The 26,229-nt window shown below is 36.4% G+C and overlaps 2 protein-coding genes and 1 pseudogene across 2 annotated transcripts; 1 reads left to right on the top strand and 2 right to left on the bottom strand.

Moving 5' to 3' along the window:
- The first annotated feature begins 1,047 nt into the window (after nucleotides 1–1,047).
- On the top strand, nucleotides 1,048–1,983 carry LOC144238518 (olfactory receptor 5M5-like). Its single transcript, XM_077772318.1, has one exon. The coding sequence runs from the start codon at nucleotides 1,048–1,050 to the stop codon at nucleotides 1,981–1,983; it is 936 nt and encodes a 311-aa protein (XP_077628444.1).
- Nucleotides 1,984–9,596: 7,613 nt separating this feature from the next.
- On the bottom strand, nucleotides 9,597–15,941 carry LOC144238514 (olfactory receptor 5M3-like; annotated as a pseudogene).
- Nucleotides 15,942–18,228: 2,287 nt separating this feature from the next.
- On the bottom strand, nucleotides 18,229–19,164 carry LOC144238517 (olfactory receptor 5M8). Its single transcript, XM_077772317.1, has one exon. The coding sequence runs from the start codon at nucleotides 19,162–19,164 to the stop codon at nucleotides 18,229–18,231; it is 936 nt and encodes a 311-aa protein (XP_077628443.1).
- Between the last annotated feature and the right edge of the window lie 7,065 nt (nucleotides 19,165–26,229).

The following is a 26,229-nucleotide window of genomic DNA, read 5'->3' on the forward strand; positions in this document are numbered from 1 at the left end:
TAAGATTATTATTTGAGTAAGACCATTTACATGTATTGAAAAACCAAAACGGAATTTATGTTACAGAATTTTTCTTAATTTTTATGATAGTTAAAAGGATATAGAGTTGTAATAGAATTATTATAATGCATGGATATGTTTGTTAATCTTTTTTAAATTATTGTCTCCTCCTCCCACACCAGGGAGCCTTTTAACATATTGTTTATCCTAATCTCTCATCCAATGAACACTTGATATCACTGTTGTATAGATATGTGTATGTCTTAAACACACACACATATACCCACACATACATATACATACATATATATGTGTTATACAAACACACATCCATATATACAGTTATAGTTGTAACTATAATTATATATATAGTTTATGTACTATACATGTATCTTTTCTTATATCAAAAACATGACTGATCTTTGTGCCTCATGAACCAAGTTTTGGCCCTGATAATTGGCAATAATACAGAAAGCAAAGGAGATTCTAGGCTGAGTTTACATGTTCACTAAGGTTTGGTGATATGGGACCTCCTGAGTAGAGAAAACATGGAGGGAAAGACATGACTTGTAGCATGAAGGAACAAACTGCTTGAAGAGACCTTGAGTTCAGAGGGCAAGAAGACAAAAGCTAGTTCTACAGAGATATCCGTCATTCCCTCTAGCTACGAAAATAGATGATGATGATTTATATACCACATTAAATATTGAGAAACAATGGATTGCAATGTTAAAAAATAGCAAAGTTTAAGGAAACTGTAAGTGAACAAATGTAGTATATCTTGCTGAGAAGATAAAGTCTTCAATACAGAAAGACCAGAAGAAAAGCGTTTAGAATATGACTGCCTTTATCAAAGGAGCTCTCTACTAATTTAGATGTTTAAGATGTCAATTGCGGGCTAACTAGGCTATTCCTTTATGCCACATGAAACTTACACGTTTCAGAGAAAAACTATCAGATGACATGATGGGGTAACCGATGTGTGATAAAAAGACAAGCATTTCTACTTGCTTTCCTGCAGTTCTCATTTGAAGCCCAGGACACACAATGTTACCGACAAACTACACAGCAGTGGCTGAGTTTATCCTCTTGGGACTGACAGATCGAGCCGAGCTGCAGCCTGTCCTTTTTGCGATTTTCCTACTCATCTACCTTATCACAGTCGTTGGCAACGTGAGCATGATTTTGTTAATCAGAAGTGACTCAAAGCTTCACACGCCCATGTACTTCTTCCTCAGCCACCTCTCCTTTGTGGATCTCTGTTATGCCACCAGTGTCGCTCCACAGATGCTGGTTCATTTCTTATCCAAGAGAAAAGCCATTTCCTTCCTTGGCTGCCTTCTACAGTTCCACTTTTTCATCGCCCTGGTGATCACGGATTATTACATGCTGGCGGTGATGGCTTATGACCGCTACGTGGCCATCTGCAAACCCTTGTTGTATGGCAGCAAGATGTCCAGATGCGTCTGCCTCTCTCTCGTGGCTACCCCATACATCTACGGCTTTGCCAATGGCCTGGCACAGACCATCCTGATGCTTCGCCTCTCCTTCTGCGGACCCAATGAAATCAACCACTTTTACTGTGCGGACCCCCCTCTTCTAGTCCTTGCCTGTTCAGACACTTATGTCAAAGAAACTGCCATGTTCGTGGTGGCTGGGACCAACCTTACTTGTTCACTAGCCATCATTCTTATCTCCTACATTTTCATCTTCACGACCATTCTGCGCATCCGGTCTGCGGAGGGGAGGCGCAAGGCCTTTTCCACCTGTGGGTCCCACTTGACGGCTGTCACTGTCTTTTATGGAACTCTCTTCTGCATGTACCTGAGACCTCCTTCTGAGGCATCTGTAGAACAAGGGAAAATTGTAGCAGTTTTTTATATCTTTGTGAGCCCTATGTTAAACCCTTTGATCTATAGCCTGCGGAACAAAGATGTTAAACGAGCAATCAGGAAAGTTGTCCAAAAGAAACTTGTTAAATAAAGTTGATGCTTTGGTCACAGGTATGTAATGTATCTTATTATCTCACTAATTAATGAACATTTAAATTTAGCAAATCACTTTCTGTCATTATGTATTCTTTGTCTTTCATAATTTTCATATGGGACTTAGAAGAATATGTTAAAATATCTGCTAGCATTTAAAGTGTCATCTGAGTGAAGTAGAACAACAAATGCTACTAATTGAAAGACAAGACCAGAAGGTATTGCTCTTGCTCTATAAATCAACAAAGAAAAAAGATTGTACCAAGAAATTCATGCTGGTACAAAGTTACCAAAAAAACCCAAAAACATACAAGCAGAATTACCAAATGATACTCTGTCAATGATCACATGTTCAATTTTTATAGTGCTTAAGAATTTTCAAACCGATTTCTGAAAACTTTTCAACCACAGCACATATTTTTTTTTCTTTTTGCATTTATACAGATCACGTAGTAATACAGATCTTTGGGTATCTCAGATTACCCCAAGAAACATCTTTAGGGGTGCTTAGGTGGCTCAGTGGGTTAAGTGCCTGACTCCTTATTTTGTCAGGTCAGGATCTCACTGTTCCTAAGCTGGAGCCCCATGTTGGGCTCTGGACTCACAGCAGGGAGTCAGCTTGGCATTCTCCGCTCCCTTTCTCTCTCCCTCTCCCCCATCCCCTCCATTCTCTCTCTCTCTCAAAAATAAGGATTTAAAATATATATATAAAGAAAAGAAATATCCTAGGGTGATAATGCTGGTTCAGTGTAATCCTCATTCATAAGGCTTTTGATGGAATGGCATATTTTCCTTAAGAGGTTTTAATATTTTTTTAAATTAATATTTACCCTCATACCTTCATCATGAAACTGGCTTGGTGGTTTCACTTGTACTTTTTTTTATTTTGAACTTTTCCCAACATGTACCAACAATAGAAAATAATGTAAAGACCTCCTGCACAAGTGTAACTAATCATTATTACAGCTTCACACGTGCCACTTTTGGTTCAGATTACTTCACGCATTCAGCTATTCTCAGGTTGAAACCTCCCTGCCTGATTCTGTTCCTCTCTCCATTCCCTACACTCAACTCTCACGGGAATTTAATGTTTCTTATACCTATGCAGAATTCTAATATTTGCTGGTGTTCCTATATCCGTAGAATTACATAATATTACTTTGTTGGATTTAAAACTTGTTATGGGGCATCTAGGTGGCTCAGTAGGTTGAGTGTCCGACTTCCGCTCAGGTCATGATCTTGCAGTTCATGAGTTCCAGCTCTACATCGGGCTTTGTGCTGATGATTTGGAGCCTGGAGCCTGCTTTGAATCTGTGTTCCCCTTCTCTCTTTTCCTCCCCCACCCACACTCTGTCTCTCTCTCTCTCAAAAATAAATATTTAAAAAATTTTTAAAAAACCCTTGTTATAAATGAAATCATGCTATTTTTCTACAAGTTATTCTATTTTCACTAAATCTTGTTAGATTCTTCCATGCTGATTCATGGAGCATGAACTGTCATTGATATAGTCTATGCCAGTATATAAATGTACCACACTGTCTCTATCCATTCTACTATTGATGAGGGAATACATTTTTCCTCTTCCTTGATAATATGAAAATCTAGCAAAGCATTGAACTCTGATGAGTTCGAGTTCCTCCATGTACATTCTCTGGGTCATAAGAAATCTATGGGTCATAAGAAAAGCGTATCTTTACATTTAGTAGGTATTGCCAAATTGCTCTACCAAGTACTCTCCTGCAAACAATGTGTGAAATTGGTTTTTACTCTATATTCTTGTCAATTCCTATATACTGTCAGGCTTTCAAAATGTTTTCCAATCTGATGCATGTAAAATGGATTCTAATGCCTTGTTTAAGCTTTTGTGTTGTCTTTATAAGTGAATTGAAGTGTTTTTAAGCCCTTTGATGCTAATTGAAAAGCTTTCTTTTCTTCACTTGTATGTTTATATTCTTTGTTCATTTTCCAGCTGAGTTATTTTATCTTTATTTTGTACATTTGCAATAGTTCCTTATATATTCTGTACTAGATACTAACCTTTTAATCTATGCAATGGAAATACTTCAACCTGTTTGTAGCTTGTATTTCACTTTTATTGATATATTTGGTGGTATAGAGTTTTTCATTTTAGACTTGTTCAAATGTTAACCTTCTTTTCATTGTTGTGCTTCATATGCTTTACCTAAACAATTCTTTCCTACTATAAAAATATTCTCTTACATTTTCTTTCAGTGCTTTTAAGTTTTACTTTTGCATATTTAAGCCTTTATTTTCCCTAGTATTATAAATGTTGCAAAACAGACTTTAATTCTTGTTTTGTAATGAAAAGAATGAATTTTCTAATTTTTTCAATAGCCGATACCTTTCTTTGTGAAAATTCTGTCATGTATCAAGTTTTTTTATTTGTATTAGTCTTTTACTAGGTTCTCTTTTCAAGGACCAAGTTGTCCATTCCCTCATTATTGCAAACTGTTTTTAAAAAATAACCTAATTCTCATCTGGAGGCTTGAACTGTTAGAGTCTTTTTGATGGCTCTTTGACAGAAGACTTTAGAATATACAGAAATATTTTATTCTCTCCAGAGTCCACATCCATTATTTTCTCAGAAGGTGCATGATATCAGCTTCATTGAGCCAGTGATGGTGGCTACAAGACTGAGAAAGAAATAAGGTACTTATAGTCTATATTTAGTCCTGTGTCCACCCTCTTATTCTGATACTTGCCATCACAGATCTTCTTTGCCTAGGTTTAACATATTTTGCAGTTTATCATCAGTTCTACATGCCTTGATCATCTTTTCTGATTTACCCATACTGGGCCAGTTTTCAAACTGGAAGCTGCCATTTCCAGATTTAAGAGTTCATAGTGATAATAACAGCAGAAATGAGGTGTTGTGTTACTTTCCTCATCAGACATTACAGGTGGTCCATTTCCTGATGGATAATTTGCATATCTGTCCATTTCATGGTACCTTACTGTTCATCTTTGATATTTTCTCCTGAGGCATACAAGTTTTGGAAGTCAATGGTGTTGAAAGACATGGGAGCTGAGAAGAGCCGGGTCCTATGAGATCAAGGTCAATCCAGTTATTATTTTTTTTAAGATTTCCAATATTATACAAAGGTTTTACTGTTTCATATATAAAATCTGATAGGGATGCTTGTGGGTTTATCAATTTCTCTTTGTAAGTTTTGCATATTTTACTAGCTCATGCCAGCTAATGAATGAATCTTATCTCTTTTATCATTTTGTACTTTCTCTCCCACCTTTGATGATTAAAATCTAAAAGTGTATTTTGCCTGATATTTAGAGATCTTCAGCAGTGTTTTTTATTGTTTTCAGTTAGTTGATGCCTATTATATACATTTGTACCCTTGACTTTCAGGCCCTGAGTCCTGATAATTACTGAATTTCATACTTTATTATGAATATATATATTTAGGAATATTTTCTAACTATTTTGTATCTTGGAAACATTTAAATGTTTAAATTTACAACCCTGGGGAAAGTACTTTTCTAGAGGAAGAGTCCACTGTTGAGTTTTGTTTTTTTTAAGAGCAGATATGAACAATTTTATTTTTATCCAAACTCAAGTTATTTTGAATGTGTCCTGGGATCAAACTTTAAATGCTTTCTTTGGGTTTGCATCACGCTAAACTTAGTTATGGTGTCACTCAATCTGCATAAGACAATCTTGTGATCTGCACCCTACACTCTGTATCACTTGGCTTTTCCAGTGAAAGATGAAACAGGTATTCCCTACAACTAAACTTGTAGTTGTATATCAAATCAGGAAAAATATATCTGTTTCAAATTCTTTGTTTTATAAATAAAGAAAATGAAAAAATTAATAATGGCAACAATAAGGCATACATTAAAGTTAGCACATGCCAATTTAACTTAATTCTCCTAATTACTTCTTGAGGTCATTATTATTATTTCCATTTTATAGACAAGAAACGTAGAGCTTAGAGAGTTCCAATGACTTGGTTAAGAGCACACTTATAATGCTTCAGGGACTAGATTCCTGATTCCAGACTTTGATTCCAGAATTTGTACTGCTATTCATCTCATCTTATTGCCTAAAAGCAACTATAATTAGGGAGATCAAAAATCTCAACTTATGATTCCAAATAACTCTCATTTCCACTATATGACTGGCATATATAATATGTTTGATCACAGTCTTAATGAACTTAAAGGAACAAAAACATGTTCTTTGTATAGCCAAACAATGTGGATAATTTCAGCGATATATGCATTTGATCACTTTAAATGAGTCATCTGGAAATTTATGCCCTCAAACTTGTTCTCTCTTCTGGCCTGACCACTATACTCATATGGTCCCACTTCAGTTTGTGCAACAAGAGCCTATATTTGCTTACTGAGACCACTGAAAGAAGTTGCTAGTTTCCTCCAAAGTCTATTCTTTTTTTCTCTTTGCAATAAGATTTTCAATAGAGCAACTAATTGTTCATGGCCCTGCCCAGGACGTATAATACTACTGGGCACATTGTAGATGTTCAAAAAATATTTGTTGGCTACAGAAAATGGCTAAATGATTATATTTTTAATAGGTGAGTTATGCAGGTAAGAGAATCACATATATATATATATCACTTAGATACTTCTCAGAATAAGTTTGAGAATCTCCAGGTTTCCCATGAAGCCATACTTTGGAATTGAGGAGTGTTGATGGGCATATATAAGTTGCAGCTCTGTGTGGGTCTTGTGACAATAATTGCTACCTTGAGAGCATAACTGTGTTACCTAGAACTAAGAGTTTACCATCTACAGAAGTCTTGGTCCTCGCATCATAAACAGTAACCTACCACTGACCCCAAATTTCTTTTAATGACAAATTAATTATTTTTTATCCCCCCAAATATTATACTAGATTTAATTTTTAAGGCCAGTCTCCACAAGACACTAAATAGCCTCCTGTGATTCCTCTAGGTTCTATGTTGAAAGGTGTCCTCAGTGTAAGCAGCCATGATAAAGACTCATTTAACACGGAGAAATCCAGATAGGACAACTTTCACAGAGGAAAGAAAGTGAGTTTTTATTATTCTAATTAGAGTTCTCTGCAGACCACAAAGATTATTTAATCCAATTATCTACCTATATGGGTCATGAAAAAATTACTTTTCCTTTAAACATTTCCTTGAGGGTCCCAATGTTAAATTACAATCTCCTCCCCTGTATTTTCGTAGCACTTAGTTCATATCGTTTATGCACTAATTATCATTTTGTGTCTCAGATAGTCTTAAGTGCTTGTTTCATAATGCTTGGTGATGAACAATTTGAAAAAGACAGTGCCTTACTCATCGTTGCACCCTTGATAGTTATGTAATACCAAGTATTTTGCCACGTGCAGTAAAATTTTTGCCATGTGCAGTAAAATATCCACAGGGGTCAAGGATTAGGATGAGGACGTCTGTGGGACCCATGGTTCTGCCAAACACAAAGTATTGGCTTTTTTTCTCTTCCACTTTCCGAAGTTTTCACAAGTGCCTCTTTTTGTCAATCTAATTTGGATTCAAACGAGGAAGGGATTCTGCAGTCCAGTTATGTGCCTTAATCAAGTTGACACATACAATCTAAGACAAATTCCTTTTTTCTTTATATTATGAAGTCATTATAGAACAATAAAGCTTCATTTGACTTTGTCATTGAGGCACATGGAATGTTTCCTTTTAAAGAAGTACAACTGAATAGAGGAAAGAAAATGATGAAGAATAAGAACACATTATCTTCAACCAATTGATGTTTGCTTCACAAGCCCAAGCTTCAAAATAGCCAAAATGAAGGAATTAGCACGTTGAAGATTTATCCAAAGCTAAATTTAAACGTAATGTGTGTAGGAGAAATAAGTTAGTTATAACATCATTTAAATGCATGTTCAAGAAGTCATCATGAAACAAACTAAGGATAACCACCGGGATTCTTTAGCTGTGAGAAAATTCTATGAATGTTCCCTCAATATATGACACCAAAAGTAAATGGAGAGATTGCAGAATAATAACCAAAGCATAACAAAACCTGGGATATGCTTGCTCTTCTCCCTGAAAACAATTTGCCCCAAATAAAGACAACTCTCATGTAAATTAATTACTTGAAGTGTTTCAATTTTGTACAATGGGAGATAACAAAATAAAACTTTTGTCTACTGCTGATGTACATAAAACTCAGCAAGATTAAAAGGCACAGGGCAAGGGAATTCAAATACAAATAGAGACTATGGTAGAGTAAAGCCTTGGACTGTAAGTAACTTGTTCTGTGAGAGTTCTGCAATATAAGCAAACATTTCTAATAAATCTTAACTTGATAAGAGTGATGTTTTGCAATGTGTGTAGTACCTGAAGTCAAATGTCACATAATCACAACTGAGCCAGTGGTGCCTCTCTCTCTCTCTCTCTTTCTCTCTCTCTTTCGTCTCTCTATCTCTTTGCGGAATTGTGGGTGATCACCTCCCATACTCAGATGCTTTCAGGCCATGGTGTTTGTCAGAAATCAGTGACTTTTCAGAACGTTGGAAGTTGCCCACAACTGACACTAGTGTATTTTTTGTCACTTCAAAGCATCTATGGACATTCCTTTGTTTTTCCATACAAGAGTAAACTTAGGAAGGCTTTGTTTCATTCTAGGTCAGGCTGCCTGTAGACATAGATCCTTTCCTCTGCTGTCTTATTGCCAATTATATTAAATACTGGATATGACAAGAGTTTATTAATACTGTACTGTTGTCAACATCCGTGCTATTGTATATAATTGCCTCCGTGGAGAAAAAGATTTCACTGAGCCAATAGAGAGCAGAAATTCCATTAGTGATAGTGAAAGTCGTCCTACAAAATAACCCTTCCTCTCTCTTGTCTCTCTCACACCAACCACGAAGGTTTTCAAAGGTAAATGTAGGTTGATTTCTTTATTTTTCTTTATATTTTGTATTTTCTTTATTATTTTTTATTTCATTATAGTATTGTAATCATTTTTATATGAATATTTTTGGATTGTAGAACAAATCATCTGAATTTCCATTATTTCTTATGGGGAAATTTGCTTTGGATTACAAACATGTTTCTGAAATGACCTATGCTTGCAAACCAAGGTTTATGAAGCAATGTAGAATTAATGTGAAGCAAAGTAGAATTAAAGTGTATTTAATTATATATCATTAAATAAGAGGGAACATATCCCTTAACTGATGAAAGGTACCAATATCATCCATAGTGAAGATATAATACTATATGTAATGGATGGATCACATAGTGTAAGTAATTTAGAAAGATAGTACTAGAAATTAAGATTAAATTTGATATTTTAAAATATTTTTAAGCTTTTACAAAAGCAAACAAAAACAGGAATGAATATATATTAGGTATGAATAGTAATTATATACATTTTTAATGTAGAAATCTAGACAAATCAGAAGGCATACAATAAAGCAACCTTTGAATATTTTCTAAATTCCTAGTGGAAAAACACAAAAATAATATAATAACATCTAGGGGCGCCTGGTTGGCTCATTCGGTTAAGTATCCGACTTCGGCTCAGGTCATGATCTTGTGGTTCATGAGTTTGAGCCTCCCATCAGGCTCTATGCTGACAACTCAGAGGTACATAAAGAAGACAGTTCCATAAAATATAGTGACAGCTGTCAAGTGGGATCCACATGGGGAGAAAGCTTTCTTTCTTCCTTCTGCTGAGCACGTTTTTAGGATGGCAATAAGGATAAATATATTGGAAATTATAACAACTAATAAAGAATAAGAGGAGCTGAGACCTGCCAGTGTTCATGTGGTGTATTTGATAAAGTTTCCTGCACAGGCCATTTTCATGACAGAGGGTCTGCACAGTAGAAATGGTTGACCTCAATTTCCACAGAAGTGCGAGTCCACAGTGTTGAGATCAAACTAGAAGCCATCTATGTAAAGAAAAGAAGTCAGCTGAATACAGATAGTCCTCGACATTCTGCCGCTGTAGAGCGGAGGGTTGACAATTGCCATGTATCTGTCAAAGGCCATCACAGCAGGGATGTAGACTTCTACATGGAGAACTACAATGAAGGAAAAACACTGCACTATACAACCAGTGTAGGAAATGGTTTTGATCTCAGCTACCAAATTTTCTAACATTTTAGGTGTGACATTATAGGAGAACCATGCATCTGCAGAAGATAAGTGACTGAGGAAAAAGTATGCGTGGGGCTGTTGAGCTGGGGACTGATCCTGATTAATATGATCATACCAATGTTCCCAAACAGAGATTGTGCAAGGAATGCCTGAGTGGCTCAGTGGGTGAGGCAGTTAAGCCTCCGACTTTGGCTCAGGTTGTGATTTCATGGTTCATGGATTCCAACTTCCTGTCTGGTTCTGTGCTGACAACTCAGCGCCTGGAGCCTGCTTCACATTCTGTGTCTCCCTCTCTCTCTGCACCTCCCCATCCCATACTCTGTCTCTCAAAAGTGAATAAGCATTACAATTTTTTTAAAAATAACAATGAAACACAGAGTGATAGCCTATAGTATTCTTTTATCAATACTTAAGGTTAAATTAATGACATTTCTAAAACATACCAAAACTCCAAGGAAATTTTTTGATGGGTTGGGGAGGAAATTGTGTTTAGTTCTTGACTATTTCAAATTAAGATGGCTAGCTATCTGGATTCTGGATACCATCTGGCACATATGAATACTCTGGTATGAATATTTTGAGCTAATTTGCAGTAAAATTCTACTTATGTTTATTTATGACTCTGGAGATTTCACAAGTGATAATTGGTTCTTCATAAAATTATGCTGGAATTGCCATCAAAGTACAAGTTAGAAATACATCATCATCATCATTACTTTTAAATTTATTATTTATTTATTTATTTATTTATTTATTTATTTATTTATTTATTTATGTAGTTAATACTTTCCAGGAAAAAAACATCACTGGTTCTTTTCTTATCCATAATAAGATGTTATGTCCAATTTGTTTTTTGTCTAAAAGGACATCTAACTTTTCTTANGCCTGCTTCACATTCTGTGTCTCCCTCTCTCTCTGCACCTCCCCATCCCATACTCTGTCTCTCAAAAATGAATAAGCATTACAATTTTTTTAAAAATAACAATGAAACACAGAGTGATAGCCTATAGTATTCTTTTATCAATACTTAAGGTTAAATTAATGACATTTCTAAAACATACCAAAACTCCAAGGAAATTTTTTGATGGGTTGGGGAGGAAATTGTGTTTAGTTCTTGACTATTTCAAATTAAGATGGCTAGCTATCTGGATTCTGGATACCATCTGGCACATATGAATACTCTGGTATGAATATTTTGAGCTAATTTGCAGTAAAATTCTACTTATGTTTATTTATGACTCTGGAGATTTCACAAGTGATAATTGGTTCTTCATAAAATTATGCTGGAATTGCCATCAAAGTACAAGTTAGAAATACATCATCATCATCATTACTTTTAAATTTATTATTTATTTATTTATTTATTTATTTATTTATTTATTTATTTATGTAGTTAATACTTTCCAGGAAAAAAACATCACTGGTTCTTTTCTTATCCATAATAAGATGTTATGTCCAATTTGTTTTTTGTCTAAAAGGACATCTAACTTTTCTTACCCATTATCATGTGATCTGTCCTGCCTTCTTTTTTCTTGAGGATTTGTCTCTATTTTAGTTTTCCTGCTATATCTGGCCTCCCACTGCTCATCTCCTGGTTGAAATTTATGTGATAGAAATCAAACGAAGATTGGAAAAACAAGAGCTGACTTTCATCCTTAGTTAGAGTATTGGCAGTGACTGAGGCAAAGCAAAAAGGATTGCATGATAGGTTGTCTCTGCCAAAATACTAAGTTCAGAGAGGTGTTGCCTCATTTAACTGTGAATTTCTAAAAGAGAAATAGAAGGTATTGTCAACTCTATTAGACTATCCTCTTTGCTCTACAAGGAGATCTGCATGATTTTTTCACCTTTCATTTATTGAATGAGATTTTATTGATTAATGTTACTTTCACAAAATGGTGATAACCATTATATATTAACTACTGTTATGTCCATTCCCTTATCTTTCATAAAACAGGGTAATACGTGAGAGGAAATACCAGCAGGTCTGACCAGTACTTAGAATATCAGGCATATCCCTCTGGTAGGTTTTGCTTCTCTTTCCCATAGTAATTCAGCCTGTGGTCTGTCTCAATGAGTTATGTTTCTGAATCTAGTATTTAGAGTCTTGTGCCTCTCAGACAAGCCAAGTAACCTAATTCTAAATTTTTCTTGATTCTTGGGTTTAAAATTAAGGACACTAGACGGTTTCACTCTTATGAAAAATCCTATCATGAAGACCAGAGTCCTCTCCTCTGACACACAATATAATTGTGTTTTTGCCTTTATTGCTAAGACATTTCAAGGGATAACGTCAACCAATAGGGAAGTTAAGTAAGAAAATTACAGTGTATCCTTATGGTTCATTAATTTATTAATAGCAATTTTGACCACTCAAAAAATCTCAAAGGATTAATACTTACTGTAATTTGGCTAAGGGCATGTTAGAAACCCATGTAGGAGGATGGTGATGGAAACAGATGGAGGGTAAGAATGATAGTAAGTCTCTTACTTGCATAAGAATGAGCATTACTGCTCACATTGACATCTAAACACAACTAAGCCTAAATGTCATGTTTTATAAAATAACTTTACTTAAATGACTTAAAAATAGCTTGTCTGTTGGGGCGCAGGGGTGGCTCAGTTGGTTGAACGTCCAACTTTGGCCCAGGTCATGATCCATGCTTCATGTGTTAGAGCCCTGTGTCGAGTTCTGTGCTGACAGCTCAGAGCCTGGAGCCTGCTTCAGATTTTTTTTTTCTCTCCCTCTGCCCTTCACCTGTTTGTGTTCTGTCTCCTAAAAATTAAATAAATGTTTAAAAAATATTTAATAAAAAATAGTACGTTATTTAAAAAGTCTGTGAACACGGAAACAAAGTTAGGAAAAGTTTAAATCTTTGCCATTATCAACAACATGGATGGAGCTAGAATATATTATGCTAAGTGAAATAAGTCAATCAGAAAAAGACAAATACCATAGGATTTAATTCATATGTGGAATTTTAAAAGGAAAACAGATGAACAAATAGGAAGGGGGGAAGAAGAGAGGGAAAAAAACCGCTTAAGAGATTTAAGATAGAGAACAACACTGTTGTTCAAACAAACCACTTAAGAGACACTAAAGGATAGAGAACAAACTGAGGGGTGACACAGGGAGGTGGGTGGCAGCTGGGGTAGATGGGTGATGGGTACTAAGGAGGGGACTTGATGTAATGAGCACTGGGTGTTATATGTAAGTAATGAATCACTTATTTATACTCCTGAAACCAATATTGCATCCTATAGATTTTCTGTCATGGAAGATGTATTTATTGTGCAAATTTCCTCAAAACTACCTATTTCAACACATCAGTATCTTAAAAGTATGCAATATAATGAAGAGAACACATAAATGAATAGATATTGGAAATGAATATGCAACACAGTTTCTCTCCTGTGAAAAGAAGCATGTCTTCCTAATGACCACAAAGCTCAAATTCTGGCTAGTGCTACGGGATGTATGTTTTGTCCAAGTTACTGACATCAACATTTATCTCAGAAGAATCCCCAGATGTTTCAAGAAGAGTCAATTAGAAGTGGAATGCCAGTGGAGAACATCCTCAGAGGGAGAAATACTAATGGGTAGTACTATACTTTCTCAAAATAAGACTTTTTAAATCCATATGTGTTACTTCACTGGAGTTCAAATCAGTTGTTGCAATGAATACCAGGGCAATACTCTAGGCAATACTGAACGTCAAATCTAATACCGTGGGAACAAAACTTCTCATGAGACTGTATTCAAGTAATTATTTTCATAATTTCAAGATCTCTGAAATATTTCTGACATTGTTCTTTAAAAATTTCACACAAAATAGGTTCTAAGTGCAAAGTTCATGCTGTTTACTCTCCAGAATACAAATATGAAAACTGTATCTTTCCGTTACAGGAGTTTGCACATTGATGGGATGCTTAAGATATAGAAATAAATAATACTAGGTATAATAATAAATTTCCAGAAGGAAAACTCCTGGAATATGAGAGTCAGAAGACACTCATTTACAATTAAAAAAACAGTGCCTGGCATAGACAGTAATCAATAAGTATATGTCAAACCTCCAATTGACTTGATAACATACTTAATTTATTGTTTCTATCATGCCTCTCATGTTTGGAAAAATTTCCTAGCAGTGAGTCTAAAATTGAACACAGAAAACACTTGCCTCAAATGTAACTGAGGCAAAAGTATCTGACAGATAATATTTGATATTCCATGAGATGGATGTCACTAATCATATTTTGCAGTAGAATAAGCTGATCCCTCAAGTATACTCAACTAAAAAATAAATAATAAAATGAGAACTACACTCCAGTCTCAGTAACATCCAAATCAAACCTTTTACTACTAAAATATTGTCTTAATGTGAGAGATACTTTTTCAGACAAGAAGGTGAATTAATATTTCCACAGGGAGTACGTATCTTGGCATGGCTTGTGATGAAAAAGCAGCGTACAAAATTGTCGTTCACATTACATAAAGGAATGTCGGAACTTCTGCCCTGAGAAAACGGCACCTGATAGATAATATTTGTTAATCCATGAGATGGGTGTCACTGATCACATATTGCGGTAGAATAAACTTATCCCTCAAGTATACTCAACTAAAAAATAAATAATAAAGCTGAGGTTACACTCAGGACACAATAACTTCCAAATCAAGCCTTTTCCTGTCTCAATGCAAGAGATACTTTTTCAGACAAAAAAAAAAAGAAGACAATAGTTTCACAGGCAGTACGAATCTTGGGTTGGTTGGTGATGAAAAAGCAGTGTACAAAATTGTGATTTACACTACGAAAAAAAATGTCTCAATTTCTGCCCTGAGTCAATAATCAGGGCTTTCTTGGTGAGCTCAAGGGTGTAAAGAGTATGAAGAGAGTGTATTTTTTTCCAGGTTTGGAACTTTTCTGGTCTGAGTAAATGCCTGTTGTGACTTTCAGCCAACATGTTCCGTGCCTGAGCAGAAGTGAAGACTCTTCTGTCTATAAGTAGTTCCACAAATGTAATGTATAATTATGAGTGGATCCCAAGGAAAAGACATTGTTACCCAGATTGCTCAGAATTAATTCCCTTAAGTCCTGTCATTGTGATGTAGCATTCACTTTTATTTGTCTCTATTGAATGAAAATGGACGTGTTATGTGTGATCATTCCTGTCTGATGCCAATAAATTTACAGTCTTAAATTTCTGCTCTGAAAGAATTCCTCCCAATTGGTTTGTAACAGGGTATTTATGATGAAGAATATGAATACGATTTTACTAAACCAAAGTAATCATCTATTATTAAAGGATAGGATGGGAGGAGAAGAAAGTATCACAGAGAAAAATCTATAATTAACCAGAGAGAAAGGGGAAGGCAGAAAGAAGTGGAAAAACATTTACTCTTTCAAAAACATGACTTGGGCATCATTTCTTTATCAGACACTTTGCTAAGGTAGGAAAGATATGAAGATGAAAGGACATGGTCTCTTCCTTTAAGAACTTCCTAGAATAGTGGAAGAAACAGGCGTACACTAGGCATATGGTTATAGGACCTTGTCATAATTGTGCTGGTAGAATTGTAAACTCATGGTGGAACTGTAATGTGGTACCTACACAGCCTGACTGTATTAGGGAAGAATTGCTAGAGGAGGCAATACTTTAGCTAAGTCTTAAATTATAAGGGTAGAGGAAATGTGGAGGAAATTTGGGGCTGGAAGCAGAAAAGTCCATTAAGTGTTCCATAAAATGGTCTTTGCTTACTCAAAACCACAATAATTTAAAGCAAAACAAAGTAAAAACTTGATGAACCAGACTACTACTTGTCATTCTGCCTGACCTGAGGGATTATCGGCCACATATCACATGGAAGAAACAAAACGTGGACGAGAAAGCAAATGTTGCCGTCTGTAACCTGTCAAGTACGCGAGTCCACTGTGCCATCCAATAAATAAGGGGCTGCTGTTCTGGCATCAACCCTCCTACTGCTTCTCCCATTTATTAAGCTTCAGCCACATGGCTTTTCCTTCTGCTACTTCAACATGCCAGCCTTCATCCTGAAACTTTGTACTCGCTTGATTCTCCTGGTTGTAGTTCCCAAAGATTTGTTTGTGTTTGCCTTGTTCTGATCAATGAGCCTTCCATTCAATGTGTCACCTTCTCCAAGAGGCCTTTCCCAGCAGGTGAAATTGACACATCAGCACCACCCTCACTTCTGATGCTCCCAAGTCATTGTCTTCCCCATTGCCTTGCTTTCCCTTCCTCATAACACTTACTAACACTTGAACTATTTGATTATGTTTGTGTGGACGCTTTGCTATCAAAATACCCTACCTCAGGTGCGCCTGGGTGGCTCAGTTGGTTAAGCGTCCGACTTCGGCTCGGGTCATGATCTCACCGCTCGTGGGTTCGAGCCCCGCATTGGGCTCTCTGCTGACAGCTCGGAGCCTGGCGCCTGTTTCGGATTCTGTGTCTCCCTCTCTCCCTTCCCCTCCCCTGCTCTCTCTCTCTCTCTCTCTCTGTCTTTCTCAGAAATAAATAAAACATTAAAAAAGTTTTAAAAAAATACCCTTCCTCAAAAACATAATAAAGGACTTTTTCTGCCTTGTGTATTGCTGAATCTCTAGTTTGTAGCATATGGTCCAGTAATCAGCATAGGTTGAATTAATGAAACATTTCAAACCAAGAGTAGCAACTACAGTCTCCAGATAACAGCTCTGCAACATGTGTAGAGAGACACCAGTACAGAATCCAATAAGGGGACAGAAAGCTTCCAGGGAGAACATGTGTAAATTATACGTCAGCTATCTATTTGTCTAAGAGTTGCTTTATAGTTCTTGGAAGTTTGGGGAAATGTAAATACAAAAAAACAAAAACAAAAACAAAAACAAAAAAACCCAGCATATACTGAGAATTGTATTCATAATATTAACATAGTGCTGGTAATTAGTGTTAGTAATGTTCAGACTGTTACTCATCTTATTATTCTGGCTTTACTAATAAAATATTTGTTGTTATTTTAACAATAATGATATCAATTTAAGAAAAATTAAAATGTGACCCTACTATAAAGATGAGGAGAAAGAACTATTAGGAGTGTAGGATTAGGTGGAAGAATTGTAATACTTTCTCTTTAGTAAAGAGATGCCAATGAATTGTGTGCATATTCAAAAAATCAATAAAATAGACATATAAGCATACAATTTCAAACGACTTAATTACCAAAAAAAAAAAATAATAAGAAGGTGCTATCTATGGGGAGACAGGCAGGGGTAGAAGTAAGACAAGAATTTATATAATCCTATAATATTATTTGACTTTTAAAACAGCATATATGCTTTACATTAGTGATTTTAAATAATAATTACAATAAGTAAACTTAATTACAAGCATGCACTTATGTAAAAACCTAAAATCCTAGATACATAAAATCTCAGATATGATTTCATTAGAGTTGTGGGACCTAATTTCTATTATATACATTCACATGTTTGAAATTTGTATACTTAATATTGTATCAGTCAAAAGAGGCTCTTGTTGACATGGTAATAAACAATTCAACCAAATGTAATAGCCTGTAAAACAAAGGGCACTTCGCATCCGTTCTATATTTCCGTTGTGAGTTGGTGGAGGGCACGTTCCATGTTTCCTCTCTCAAGAACCCATGCTTAAATCTTAAATTTTAAATACTGCTGGTTACCAGAGCAAGTACAAAACAAAACAAAATAACAAACACTGAAGAGTTTTCTCACAATTAAATGCTCAACTGAGAAGTGACACACATGAAATCTAATAAATTCTAATAAAACTCACTGTCCAGAGTAGTCACACTTTTCTACCCAAGCCCAAACCAGAAAACATGTAATTTTTTTGTGTGCACAAAAGCTGAAAAAATTTATGTAACTACTAAACAAAATGAATGGCAAGCACAAACACACAAATTTCTGCAATGAAAATTTTACTTATTTGTTTGGATTTTTTTAATCATTAAAACTTTTAAAAATGCAATATTTCCCTTTTCTGCACCATATTTCTCATTTCATCATCAATTACTTCCTGTAACTTCAGAAAAAGCGGTTTAGGAAAAGATTGCAACCCAAAAGAATAGTTCTAGCTTTTAAGAAAATCTTTTTTTCCTGATCAACTCTTTGGTTAATGCTTCTTTCACATCTTTATTCCTAAGGCTATAAATCATGGGGTTCAACATGGGAATTATCGTTGTGTAAAATACAGCAACCATTTTCCCCTGTTCCACAGACTCTTCTGAAGGGGGCCTGAGATACATGAAGAAAAGAGTTGCATAGAAGATGGTGACAGCTGTCAGATGGGAGCCACACGTAGAGAAAGCTTTGTGCCTGCCTTCTGTGGAACGAATCCTCAGGATAGCAGGAAAAATATAAAGGTAGGAAATCAGGATGATGAGGAGAGAAAAGGAAAGGTTACATCCAGCCACAACGAACATGGACAGCTCTTTGTTGTAAGTGTCAGAACAAGCCAGCTTAATGAGTGGTGGGTCAGCACAGTAGAAGTGGTTAATTTCATTAGGACCACAGAAGGCTAGGTTGTAAGTCCGCATGGTTTCCATGAGGCCGGTGAGTGCTCCGTACACATAAGGGCCCGTGATGAGGGATGTGCACACACTCTTGGACATCTTGCTGCCGTAAAGCAGAGGGTTGCAGATGGCCATGTACCGATCAAAGGCCATCACAGCCAGGATGTAGATCTCCACGTGGACCAAGGCAATGAAAAAGTAACACTGCACTAGACACGCAGGATAAGAAATGGTTTTCTTCTCCGACAAGAGACTCTCCAGCATCTTTGGGGTCACATTGGAAGAGAAGCACAGATCCACAAAGGATAAGTGGCTCAAGAAAAAGTACATGGGTTTGTGCAGCCGGGCATGGACCTGGATGAGTACAATCATGCCAAGATTCCCTGCGACTGTGACCACGTAAATGGCCAGAAACAGCACAAAGAGGAGAATCTGCAATTCCAGGCGACTGGTCAATCCAAGGAGAATGAACTCATTCACTGCGGTGAAATTTCTTCTCATAATTTCCTTCAAGGGGACATGAGAACTTTAGATCAGTACATTTTTTTTAAGGTAAAATATAATATTTTCTTAGATCATCATTTTGAGTTTTTTACAGGTATTTTTCTTTCTCTTTCTATGACTTTTTGTCTCAAGAGACACTGGAAATAGTGGTTTAGCGGGAAAGTATCCAATAAAGTGTTAGAAAACACACTTATACCTTGGGGCCACAGTCACTAGTGGGCTCAAGTCTTTTTCTTTGATAAATATTCCTCTTATTTCTCTTTGTCCATTTACCATTTTGGCTTATATCAAGACATTTCTTACTCACCTGCATTCTACTTTGTTTATTTTCAATATTTTACTTAACCTTACATCACTTTTTTCATCCCAGATTGCTTGTCAGTGCCAATAAACAAATATCTACCACTTACCTAAATGAATTTACCCAATAATATAATTACTGGTTGAGAACTTTGTACCGTAAGTTCTTTTCTGGTAACAATTATTTCTTCCTGACCTTGCCACATTATTCCTTAGCTTCTTTGTAAAAGGGAACTAGGGGATAAATTCAAATATGCTTCTTCATTCAGTCTTTGTAAGATTTAAGAACTCAATACTTCTATTTTAGAATGACTGGATGCTAGTTTGGGGGAAAATGGAAGAAAAGAGAAAGCTTTCAAAAGTTGACTGATTGTAAAATGTTTTACCATGTTTGTGCATAATATAATACACAGAAAAGCTTTCAAAAAGTCTTTTAATGTTTTTCCAGTGAATTCAATATGTTTGGAGAAGCTACGTTTTCAGTGCATCAGATCTGAATTAGACCAGAGAATGACTTGTTCCGTTATGTTTGTCTACATTGGAGAAAACAGACAGAAGAGCAAAATGATAGGCTAAACTGGAAACAGTGTGGAGCTTCCTCAAAACATTAACAATAGAACTCCCCTATGACCTAAGAATAGCACTGCTAGGTATTTATGCAAGGGATGCAGGGATGCTGATGCATAAGGGCATGTGTACCCCAATGTTCATAGCAGCACTTTCAATAATAGCCAAATTATGGAAACAGCCTATATGTCCATCAACTGATGAATGGATCAAGAAAATGTGGTTTATCTATACAATGGAATACTACATGGCAATGAGAAAGAATGAAATCTGGCCATTTGTACCAACGTGAATGGAACTGGAGGGTGTTATGCTAAGTGAAATTAGTCAGGCAGAGAAAGACAGATGCCATATGTTTTTACTCATGTGTGGTTCAGGAGAAACTTAACAGAAGACCATGGGGAATGGGGAAGGGGAATAAAATAGTTGAAGAGAGGGAGGGGGGCAAACCATAAGAGATTCTTAAATACTGAGAACAAACTTAGGGTTGATGGGGAATGGGGGAAAGGGGGAAATAGGTGACAAGCATGGAGGAGGGCACATGTTGGGATGAGCATTGGGTGTTATATGGAAACCAACTTGACAATAAACTATATTAGAAAAATGATAGCCTAGAGCCACAGACAGATTTGAGACAGACTGGATAGAAGCCGTACCTCCCCCATAGCCATTTTAGTGCTTGCTCCTAGGAGCTATGGTTTGTATTTATGCAACAATGTTAAAAACAAAACAACAACAACAAAAAAAAACGAAAATAAAACGAAAACAAACAAAAAAACTGGCAAAACTTCCTTTTCCTTTGTTAATTCTCAGTCTACATTTTATACCACCTAATAGTAGGTTCTAGGCAAGAGAATGTGATGAAAGAGAAGTATGCAATTTTTATCCATCCCTTTCTACCATAGGCTTGCCCTTTCCTTCCTCCTTTCTGCCTCCCATTGGCAGCTGGGAGGCCATAGTGCTGAGCTACCCTGGATCATACGGATGAGATGACAGAGAAGGTCACAACGACTAAAATCATGGCAGAGCTTAACTGACATACCAGCTCAGAGTTTTATATGAAAGAGAATTAAATTTCTAATTCAACCATTATTTTGTTTTGCTCTTGCAAGAAATGAAATAATTTCTTCATAAACGATTCATAACTAATATAAACTTCCAGGGTTACTATAGGTCTCTGTAGAACTCATCCTGGGCTTCAGATTTGCATTGGCCATTGCTTCTTTCTTACAGGTTTTCAAAATATAGGCAGTCTAGAATCAATACTCTTGGTGGACCAAACAGTTAAAATCTGTGACAAACACATGGGGCACCTGGGTGGCTCAGTCAGTTAAGTTACCAACTTCAGCCCAGGTCATGATCTCACAATTCGTGGATCCAAGCCCCATTCAGGCTCTGTGCTGGCAGCTCAGAGCCTGGAGCCTGCTTCTGACTCTGTGTCTCCCTCTCTCTCTGCCCCTCTCCTACACATGCTCACACACGCTCACCCTCTCTTTCTCTCAAAATTAAAGAAACACTAAAAAACAGTTTTTAAAATCTGTGACAAACACAAACCCCTTATGAGATGGAATATCAATCATTACTAGTTTGATCCAAATTCATTTAAAAAATTCTCCCTTCACCCTAAAAAACAGCTATTACTAAGCTATAACAGAAGAGAAATATAGATCCTCAGGCAAAGATATATGTAATCGTGGATTTATTTCCCACTCAATCAACAAGTTTCCTCTTGAAAAAAAGAAAGTTTTATCTACATAAGATAAAACTATCAGGTGATAATTAATAGAATTTAATTAGTCCCTCAGAGGTTACGCACAAAGACAATGATATGACTTAAAAATTGGGATGACAGTATTTAAATAATGACAGTGTTAGCCTCTTGAGACCTTGTAAATATGCCGGAGACTTTTTTTTTTCCCATCCATTCTATGTTCTCACATGTGCTCGTGCATGCAACACACACACACACACACACACACACACACACACACACTGCAACTCTAGGTAATGCAGGTGAAAGGTACTTAAAACAAAACTGGTTTAAAAATGAAATCTAACCATTAGTCATTTATTCCTTAAATTCTCCTCGTGTAACCACAGAGGATTTTTCCAGAGATTTACAGCACTTAATCCCTAGCCTCATAACATATCTCTGTTCTTCCATTTTTTTGTTTTTGCTTTTGTTTTTTCTTCCTCATTAAAATTTCTCGGCTCTAACTCTTATATTCTGGAATGACCTCAAGAACTCCATATTACCCTGAGCAGTTCACCTTTTGCTGACTCCTGTCCTCTAGCTCAGCCCTAGACCAACTGTTGCCTAGTGAACACATTAAGATGTTTTGAAAAACTAAAAACCTTTCTGTATGATAGGAAGCATCATCCTTCCAAAATGGTTATTTAAGATATGTATGGAGTGTGACACGATCTTTTTCTCATCTCCTACTAGAGATGAGAGCACTGGAACCTCATGTTGCGCCTTCTATGTGTTTGTGCCCTTTTCTTCCCCTCCGTCTTTCTTAAAAATAATGTACTAAGCTATCTGTATGCTTTGCAAAACTTTAAAAATTATTTTGTGCTTGGGGCGCCTGGGTGGCTTAGTCGGTTGAGCGTCCGACTTTCGCTTAGGTCATGATCTCGCGGTTCGTGGGTTCGAGCCCCGCGTCGGGCTCTGTGCTGACTGCCAGCTCAGAGCCTGGAGCCTGTTTCAGATTCTGTGCCTCCCTCTCTCTCTGACCCTCCCCTGCTCACGCTGTTTCTCTCTCCTAGAAATAAATAAAACATAAAAAACATTTAAAAAAAAATTATTTTGTGCTCAAATGTTTCCAGTATCCTTAATACAGGCGTTCATCTCACAGGTTTGGCAACTGGGCAGATTCGATTTTAAAAAGTACAAGTGTGCTGCCTACCAGCTCGGTGATTACAGACGTCTTGACCTATATCAGCCTCAGTTTTCTCACATTTAAAATGTTGCTGCATGATTTTGTTCTGAAGATTTTAAAACATACAATGTATGTAAAAATCTGACTATGTGTGAGGCATATAGACTATCAAAAGAAATTCTTAACATCTACCTTCCCTTTGTTTAATATTTAGAAGAATAAAAATACCCAAATTATGAGCATTGACATTTGTTATAGGAGTGGCTCTGGTTTTTGTCTAGGTAGCCATTTACCCATTCCAACTGCACGTCGATTCCTACCAAATAAGAAATTGGATTCCAAGTATACACAGAAACACCTTGACCCATTCCTAACATGCAAAATAGACAGCCCTACCTATACAGAAGTAGGAAAACCAATGTGCCTTCAAAAATCCATGAAGGAAATTGTTGCTCCTGTTTAAAAGGGTGATTATTTTTCCCTATGGTATTAAAACAAATCAACATGAAGCAATCAATTCTGCCAATTAAAAATTTCCAGGAGACAGCTCAAGGACATGGGAATTAGGGATGGCTTAAGCTTCTCTTCTGTGTCTTCTTCTTCCTCTCTCTCGGGAATGGTCTTACTGAACATTTGTCAAACCTTGCTGGGCCCATTCCCCCTCATTGCCTCCATCACTCCCCAGAGAGGGCTGCATTCTAAAGAGTTTCAATTTCACTTGTCCACCAGTGTGACAGAGCATATTCTACCATATGGTATTATTGCAGTGATCAGACATTCATTTGAAAAAAGGGGTTTTTTAGGGGTGCCTGTGTGGCTCAGTTGGTTAAGGGTTGACTCATGAACTCATGGGTCATGGGATGATCCCCATGTTGGCCTCTGTGCTGACAGTTCAGAGCCTGGAACTGCTTCAGAATCTATGTCTCCCTTTCACTCTGCCCCTCGCCTGCTTGTGCTCTGTCTCTTAAAAATAAATAAACGTTAAAAACGTTAAGAACTTTTTTAAAAGGGGGTATTTTAGTCCTTTACAATGGTCCTTTAGACCATTGTAAAATAAGTCAAATACTTATTTTACAATGTTTAGTTTTAGAAAAGGCCAAAAGGAAACGAAAGCAATTGGAGACTCCTACATAATCCACATGATTGACAGTGTTTCCAACTCCTTAATTTCTAGGTCATTGTGTACTTTGTATAGCTGTTGAATTTCTTAGTGGTTAGGTGTTTATAATATATTAGATTAACAAAATACTTAACTTTTATTAGGGTTGCCATACTGAACTCCTTTTTTCATGTAAGATTTTGTCAAAAACTCATTTAAAATTTTCAGGTTAACATTATTGTTGATTTTTTTAATGTTTATTTATTTTTGAGAGAGAGAAACAGAGTGCAAGCAGGGGAGGGGCAGAGAGAGAGGGAGACACAGAATCTGAAGCAGGCTCCAGGCTCTAAGCGGTCAGCACAGAGCCGCACACAGGGCTTGAACTCATGAACTGTGAGATGAAATGAGCCTGAAGTCAGACACTCAACCGACTGAGCCACCCAGGTGCCCCTCAGGTTAATATTATTGAACCAGTTTTACAGCTGAAGGAAGTGAGCCTTAGAAAAGATAATCACTTTTCTCAAAATGAAAGACCTATTCAGTGACCTGGGTGAGATGAGAAAGCAGATCTGACTACAAATCTACTGTCTTTAGCCACTAACGTTCATGGTTTCCTCACAGTTACTTCATCTCATCCCAGGAAGTGGGTTAAACATCATCTCACTTCACAAACAAATTACACATCTACAAGAATGCCTCAAAAAGTCCTATTTTTCTAGATTCATGGAAACATTATCTAATAAATGTATTACCACATTTAGCAAGAGAGAGTACCTAGTAACATAGGCTTTATTTCACGGGGGAATTAATTCTCTTTACACATGCTAGTCCTTTAGGGCTAGGTGAGTTACCCTCTTTTGACTTCTTCATGTTTCAAATGCATATGAATAGAGGCACCTGGATGGCTCAGTTGGTTAAGCATCAACTATCGCTCAAATCATGATCTCCTGTTTTTTTGGTTCAAGCCTCTCATCAGGTTCTGCACTGACAGCTCAGAGCTTGGAGACTGCTTAAGATTCTATGTCCCTCTCTCTCTTTGCCCCTCCCCCGCTCACACTCCACACCCCTTCTGTCTCTCTTTAAAAAATAAATAAATGTTAAACATAAAATAAAGTAATAAAATAAAATAAAATAAAATAAAATAAAATGCATGTGGATATACTACAGCATATCTTAGGTCACTGTCAATTCAAATATTCTGAATTTTAAATATCTTAATGTCAATAAAATTGAGAAAATAAAATACAAATGACTTCCCTTATTAGAAATTTAGGATAAACAATATTTTGTTTTCTGAGAGCTTAGTGGAACTCAAATTTGCTCAGCAATTTGGGGGGCAAGGGGAGGTTTACCACCATGCACTTTGGGATCTTAATGGCAGGGAATTGGGAAGTACAACACTAAATTTGTGTAGAAATGAGGTGTTAGAAAAATAGCAAGGACATACGAACAGATAAGTTAGTGATCAATTTAAATCTTTCTCCTAACGTTAATAACAGGCTGGAAGGAAGAACTAGAACTTTTGGACTGGAGTAAAAATGGTTTGGGAAGAAGATTCTCATTTGCTGGATTAATAATGATAATGGCCAGTCACTCAGTCCTTGTCTACTTTGATTAAAACAAGATTATTCTTGTCTCTCAACCCTACATGCTGAATCATGACTGAAAGTCATAGTCCCTTCATATCACCACTCAGGTTAAGAAGTGTTCGTGGATCCTCTGCTGTGCCAAATTAAATCTAAGTATGTTAGCAAAACTTCCCAACTCTCCTCGTCTAATCCAGCTTAGTATTCAGACTCATCTTTTCTCATTTACCCTATGATTCAGCAATTGTACTACTAAGTATTTACCCCAAGAATACAAATTAATTATTTGAAGGAACACATACACCCAGATGTTTATAGCTCGTTTTCAACAATAGCCAAACTATGGAGAGAGCCCAAATGTCCATCAACTGGTGAACTGATAAAGAAGATATTACTCAGACATGAAAAACGATAAAATCTTGCCGTGTGCAATGACATTGATGGAGCTAGAGTGTATTATGCTAAGCATAATAAGCTAGTCAGATAAAGACAAATACCATATAATTTCACACATATATGGAATTGAAGAAACGAAACAGATGAACATATGGCAAGGCGGAGAGAAGAGAAGGAAAGAAACCACAAGAGACTCTTAATGATTGAAAATAAACTATGATTTGACAGAGGGAGT

Source organism: Crocuta crocuta, unplaced genomic scaffold, assembly GCF_008692635.1.
Source record: "Crocuta crocuta isolate KB4526 unplaced genomic scaffold, BGI_CrCroc_1.0 scaffold405, whole genome shotgun sequence".
Classification (NCBI taxonomy): Eukaryota; Metazoa; Chordata; class Mammalia; order Carnivora; family Hyaenidae; genus Crocuta; species Crocuta crocuta.

Coding starts and splice junctions, on each gene's coding strand:
- LOC144238517 (XM_077772317.1), bottom strand. CDS start 19,164: ATGAGAAGAAATTTCACCGCAGTGAATGAGTTCATTCTCCTTGGATTG.
- LOC144238518 (XM_077772318.1), top strand. CDS start 1,048: ATGTTACCGACAAACTACACAGCAGTGGCTGAGTTTATCCTCTTGGGA.